General features: G+C 40.6%; 1 protein-coding gene across 2 annotated transcripts in view; it reads left to right on the forward strand.

The window, feature by feature from the left end:
- ipo11 (importin 11) overlaps positions 1 to 5534 on the forward strand; it is a 94374-nt gene extending 88840 nt beyond the window's left edge. Inside the window, exons 30-31 of one of the 2 annotated variants that reach the window (XR_015086711.1) lie at positions 3907 to 4312; positions 4399 to 5534. Coding sequence is in view for 1 of the 2 variants with exons in the window: in XM_086029748.1 (XP_085885874.1) it covers positions 3907 to 4071 (165 nt within the window). In the remaining variant the exon portion in view is untranslated. Of the gene's footprint in view, positions 1 to 3906 lie in introns of both variants that reach the window. The other variant, XM_086029748.1, reaches the window with a different exon arrangement.
- The last annotated feature ends 1317 nt before the right edge of the window (positions 5535 to 6851 follow it).

A 6851-nucleotide genomic window follows, 5' to 3' on the forward strand; every position in this document is an offset into this window, starting at 1 on the left:
AAAGGAGTTGACAAACTGTCGAGAATCGATACCAGTGGATGATATGTTGCTTTTCATCAAATGTGACAACTTAGGAACTGTGTTGCAGTCGTAGCATGCTGTGACCGAGGCTTCGCGGCTGGCCGGGGTCACAGATGCCGTGTCAGAAATTAGCTAATGGAATCTGCCTGCCGTGTAATCCAGTCAACCCCACGCTGTCTGCAACATTTCTTCGTTTATGCTTGAATTAATCAGACAGCCATACAGCTCATTAACTCACGTGAGCGTCTATCTGCCCTAGCGCACACACTGTGTTGACGACACGTGGTAAATGTGTGTGGTGATTAACAGGAAATTTAATCACACCCTCAACCAGCAAGAGATCTGGTTTTTATTGTCCTCCTAGTCTGTTGAATGTAACATCTCGAGTTTCGTGGGAGGACTTCCTCAAATGTCACTTACTGATTACATTTTTGGCCAATTGTCAAGGCCATCTGACTTTTGGTGTCATTTCTGTGTATGTAACGTCACTGGGGGAACTTTGCCCACACTATTGAGCCACACAGGAAGGCCAGAGCCGAGATTCAAGCCAAGAACCAAACTGTAAGGCAGATGCGCTACCCATTAGTTCACCTGCAGCCCCATTTGATGAATTGAGTATTACTGTTTTACTATTCCCCGTAATCGATCTAAGACATTTCTAATAGTGGGGAAATTGTACAAGTTCTACGAACCTCTTACACAATAGTCCTCTACTTTACTAGTGTATGATTCCTTCCCTCACCTCGCTATTCTCATCTTTCACCTTGCCTTCCCTCAATCTCACACTTGCATCTCTTCTCAGCTTGTCTTTTTTCTTCTTCTTTCTGCCATGCTCATCTCTGGCCTCGGTCTTTCCTCAGGGACGACAGCGGATTGTGCTTGTTTTCCCCAGATAAGTAGATTCCACTCCTGTGATTGGCAAATGCCTTAGTGCAGCAGGTCCCCTCAGTATTCTCTCTGCGTTTTAGCTCGAGCTTGTTAGTCTTGCCCCCATATCTGTTTGTTTCATCTCAACCATCCCTTCCCGTGTTTGACACACTGGAGTAGAAATGTACCTCTACGTTGTCATTTCGGCAAACAAGTGACTCAGGCGTTCAGTAGGTATGACGAATCATCACTTTTTACTTTATTGAAAGATGTGTAACTTAAGTGCCAAAGCTGTACTCAAGACCTATCCACACCTTTAATGCGATTGAATCTACAGTAGAACATTTTCTGGCCGACGTTGCCTGCGACTGCGTGTCCAACAAATGATAGCAAGCTAAAACTTATCAACAAGAGCTTGAAGTTGCTCATTCACTTAAGCCACGTTTCCAAACAAAACTGTTCAAATTAGGCTCACTATTGACGGAAGGTTGCTACTTGGGATGTGCATAATAATCCATAGAATTCTGTCGGGTGTATGGAATTGATTGTTGATAAATCATCTTTAAACACTTGCTACAAAATGGAGTCGCCTCCTGGCTGCCACCAGAAGAAGCACTTTTGATTGGGCCATAACGAGTTGAACTCTCTACAGGAACAGAGTGGTGTCAAATTTGGGAAACTGATCCACAAAGCCATCCACCTTGGCACAAGTTCTCTGAGTAGCATTATTTAGCTCAACACTTTCACGAAAATTCACACCCGCTATCATTCCATTGAAAAGCACTTTAAAACAGTAATGCATTACTTTGTCATCAATTCAGCCTGGAATAAGGGCCTTTTCATAGCTCACTCTTTCCAGCAGTTACACATGACAGAATAAAAAAGAAATCAAAGAAATGTTCTTGTTGTCATTTATGCAAGATTAAATGCCATTGATGTAAATTAAATATTAAGGAAGCTTGCCGTAATTTCAACCCAAAATGATTCCTGATGTTTCAACCAGTAAGCGCACAACACATTCTCTCATCATGCTTTCAAACACAGAGCAGAGTACACACTAGTCACTCAGTAAATTATGATGGTTATATGCTTTTCTCATTATGACACTCGAGCAGCCACTCTTCAGGAGTTTGATTGCTCTGTAATGGCAGCAAGATAATGAGCACTACAAGTGTCATGATTGGCAAGGGACCAAGAGTTTCCATTTACAATAATGTTACTCTCCAAGGGCTCCAAATTATTCTGCTCATGCCCTTTCCCCCTCTGTTTATGGACGTCTACAGTGAGGGCAAATACAACTTTGGCTGATTAGGTGATTAAAGAGAGCCGCTCGCTGTTTGTATGGGTCTGTACATTGACTTGGTTTCAAAGGGTAGGCTGACAAAGAAACACCACCACCATAATTAGTTTGTTCAGGGGCGAAGAACAAAACCAGTCATCGTGCAGGGCACAAATACAGTATTAGTCAAACGTACAGTGGAACCTCCAAAGTTCAAGTCCCCAAAAGTGGTGCAATTTGGATTTTAGCCCAAATTCTCTGGATAACTAGGTCTCCAAAGTCACATGATATGTACGTGAATCGTGTGAGACTTCATTTCATTGAGCATCAAAAGAGTTCATTCCACTAGTCATTTACTTTTTGGGCCTTTTGGACAGACATACACTTATTAATTCCACAACTACCAATAAAATGCCACTAGCAACAATGTTCTGCAAACACCTTCCTTTGCGTTCTCCATTCGTCAACTTTGGTGAAGCAGTTTTGCTTTGCATAAACCCCCGGGATTTGTGGGGAGAGACTAAACCCTGTCGCAAATAGTGAAAAAAACGGAATTTGTATTTCCTGGAAAATAATTAGAATTTTCCATAAGTGGTAAATAAAGATATATAAAGGTATCTAAGATAAATAAAAGTTGTGACTGGAGTTTAATACTTCAGGCAGAGCAAAAGGATAAGCTAACGTTAAAGTTAGCATTAGCAAAGACAAAGTTACTTGACCGACTAGTGACCAGCTGTGCTTTATGCCCATATGACATTGGCTCTGCACACTTGTGGCTTGTACCTTTTTTGCCTTTGGAACCATCAGTAGTTTAGTAGAGCTGAGCCGAGTGGATGCAGTGCATTGAAAAATAACCTCGTTGTGTTCATATTCTCACAGAATGACAAATTGTCTATGGTCAAACTGGCAGAAGAAAACCCCTCAACACATTGGTTAAAAGAAGCTGATACTGTGCCATTTCACAGCTCATCACTGTGAAATATGGTCCATGTTATGTGCGAACTGCTGATCCAAGCAATACTTTATAAATTGTGTTCAAAGTTGAACCAGCTTGAGTGTTTCAGAGATGTGCATTTTGTTCACAATTTAAAAACAGTTCACAGGTGATGTCTGTGACCTGCTGAAGGATCAGGAATGTTAGTCAATAGTGTTGGTACCAGATTATAAATTTCATTTGGCTGTGTGCATTAATGACAAAGTGAGAAATGGCACACAAGTTAATACTGTACATGTCTTGTTTGCATTAGCTGTCACCTGTTTTTAATCCTGTCTGCAGATATTTGTTTTGACTTCATGACAGGGGTCAGGTTTTGTTCTGTTCAACCATTTATTTTGATGTATGCCAAATTTTTATATTACTTTGTATTCGTCTTGATAAACAAATGTTTGACTAATTTAAAAAAATGATTTCTGAACTATACCGGGTGTATTTGGCTGATGGACACTTCTCCAAACACAAATGCTCCCCGCCACTACATTGTCAATTTGAGGAGCAATCAAAAAGTGCTGCTTATTAGACGCTAATGATGTTAGCTCATGCTACTCTGCGCATTAAACAAAACTCAATGCTGCTTTGCTTACCCAGCCACTACTGACTAATTCAACAGTATTTAAGTGTCACTCTTGGAGGCAGCATTTCAGCAACATGCAGCCAAACTCAATTCAGGTTAAATACAAAGGCTCTACTTTCCTCTCTGATAGATGGAAAAAAACCAAAGTTGTGTCTTGTTGTATTGCAGTTGGCCCTGGAGGACCCCGTGCACAGTGTCTCGCTCCAGCAGTTTGTCTACGAGAAGCTGAAGGCCCAACAAACCCTTCTTGGGGATCAGAGCTTCAGCAGCCTCATGGAGACTGTGGACACGGAGCTCGTAAGGCAGCTGCAGGAGTTCCTGCAGGGTTTCTGAACCACATCCACAGTCTTTCACCACCGTTCACAACACACCGTTGCCGTTTAATCTTCAACGCCTTCTTTGCTTTAAAGGAAAAAAAGGCTCAACCCAACGTGTGGATCGTTAATCCAGATCTTCCCAAATGCTGCCCATGTTATGCCTTAAGCTATATTCAGAGCTAGCTTTGTCCATTCCCCCGCCAAGGCCTCACATCCCTCTGTTAACAAACGACATTGCTTCATATTCCTTTTTCAAGGTAATGGATCTTGGGTTTGTCTGTATTAGCCATGATGTATAAACCGTCACCTCACGTGAGCTTCCACTTATCTTCTCAACTTGCAGTTTCTTCCGTTAGTGTGGTTTTGAAGTTGGCTGAGTGGAAGTGTACTAACCAAAAAACGTTTCCATGCAAGGGGCTGTTCAAAGTAATATTCTACAGACTGGAGCCAAAATGTGGATTGAAAGGAAACCAGAAGACAGTGTTTACAAAATATATTCTTTACAAAAAAAAAAAAAAAAAAAAAAAAACACAACACACACCTAGAAATTTCATGTTTGTATGTATGTAAAATATGGACAATAATCAGCATGACTATTCTTTTAGTTTGTTTTTATTTTTGCATTTCCGACCCTGCTCCTTGTTTTAAAATGTTGTCATAACCAGAGGTCAAGTTTGAAGTAACTACTGAGGTTTATTTTTTATGTTTTACTTAGTCTATAAAATTGGTGATTTTTATTTCTTTTCCAAGCCATTGATTTGAATGTGGTGAACCACATTATGTATATATGCACTGCTGCTATTTGTGGGTGGGTTGGAGCACTTTAATAACCAAAAACTTCCTTCTCAACACTGCTTTGTGTTCCTCAACATAGTGACTATCAGAAGGATGCCTTCGCTTAGGTCATACTTTTTGTCAAAATAATGTACACATACCTTATTTTGACTTTTATTTGACAATTTATAGTGACACTATATTTGATTTAGTGGTGGAACCAGTATTCAGCAGTTTAATTTCATTCAGGCTATATCAGTGTTAAACATACAGTAAGTCCTGAAATGGTTTTTGAGCTCCGAAACTTAAAGTGATTGTCTGAAAATTGGAGTTCATGAGGGAACTTAAAGTCGTTTGTTCATCTTTATAATTCAATTAGAAGAGAGTCGATATTATTGCGTGATAGATTTAATTTTACACAGGAAGGAGATACTGTATACGTGCAGCCTTCTCCCGAGTAGAAGTCAGCCTTACGGCCTTATGCTTGTAACACTTGACCCGTTTCTTGATAGTATGTTTCTTGATTCCGTTAACACTAGATGAACTCTGCTTGTATTCTGTTAATATGACAACTCTGCAACACGCAGTGGATGTTTGCTTTTGGATTGTGTTTGTGTTTTGATGGGGCGGGAGCAAAAAAACATGATAAAATAAATTCTTTATTTCACCCTTAAACTTTCAATAAAACACAGTTATCAGCCCAAACGGTAAAAGCTCATTGACTATAAGAAGAAAACACTTGTGTGGAATCTTTGTCAGAGGTGGGCAAAGCGTCAGTCTGACGGACCTGGACGATCGTTTTGCTGACGAATGACGGGGCACTTTTTTAAAAGGAAGGAGTGACGAATGACGGAAGGTGGTTTTCATCCATCAATGTAATCGTCACTAACCGCTCCTGTCAGTGACGCTCCGGCATTCCGTAACTGATGGACCGTTAGTCCGTCATTGGCGGACACTCGTTTCTGGTGGGGGGGGGTCGACTGACGGACCAACGGAATTCTGACAGACCAACCGAGAGACTGATGGTTACAGTTCAGCTCGTCACGAAAAATGACGGACTGACGAACGGGTACCCTGGCCTCTGACGGATAAAGGACCAGCAAAATTTAGTAAAATGCACACCTCTGATTTTCGTGTTTGTTGTGATTTCATCATCCAAAAGGGCCATGTTACTTTTCTTTCCCTGCTTGCTTTGTTGCTGTCAAGAAACGGTGCATATCAGTCAACTCGTGAATATACACTCACCTGCTGCCCTGAAGGAAACCAATACAGGAGCTGATTCACAAAATCTGCCTTCTTTTGATTGTCACTGTCATAGAGGTATTCATTTAACAGTTTGCCTGTTGTTGTTGTTTTAATGAACCGCGCTGCTTCAAACTGACGGCCATTTCTTAAGCCTCTTTCTCAGAGATCCTGCAAAATTGGCTCATCAGTAAACAGTAGAGCTGCTTGTGGCTTTTAAAGGTGAGTGACTGCAGATGTGGGGCACTTTCTTACTTCTTATCTGGTGTGATGTATAAAATACTTATGGGATAAGAAGATGACGTGCTAAACTTTCACTTTTGTCCTTACATTGCAGAACACCCTTACTCGCAAGCTCTATACCGCCTCTTTTACAGCTCTGCTCAAGGGCAGAGAGTTCCTGTGTCGACTTTAATATCCCATTCACTGGCAGTGGGCAACAGCAGAAAAAGTGTTGCGTTAACATTTGGTAACATAAATAGCTTTTTTTTTTTTTTTTTAAATGCAGCTCCAGTATTGGATTGCTTTAGATAAATGTAAACGTGTGTTTAACACGTTTAATGTTGCAAGCGGATGTACCAAATATTGTACATTTCGATTTTTAAGTCATACTTTGGAGCAGTGTTTGTCCAACAGGCATCGCTGTAGTTTGAGGATCCACAAAATAATTTGCAATAAATTATTAGCATTGGTGCACCAATAAAACATGATAAACTCTAATCTCTCTACCTCAGCTTTGGGCCAGTTTGAAGCTCTAATATGATTGTGATATATCATATT

This window comes from Filicampus tigris, chromosome 5 (genome assembly GCF_054856515.1).
Source record: "Filicampus tigris isolate MCC_2025a chromosome 5, RoL_Ftig_1.0, whole genome shotgun sequence".
Classification (NCBI taxonomy): Eukaryota; Metazoa; Chordata; class Actinopteri; order Syngnathiformes; family Syngnathidae; genus Filicampus; species Filicampus tigris.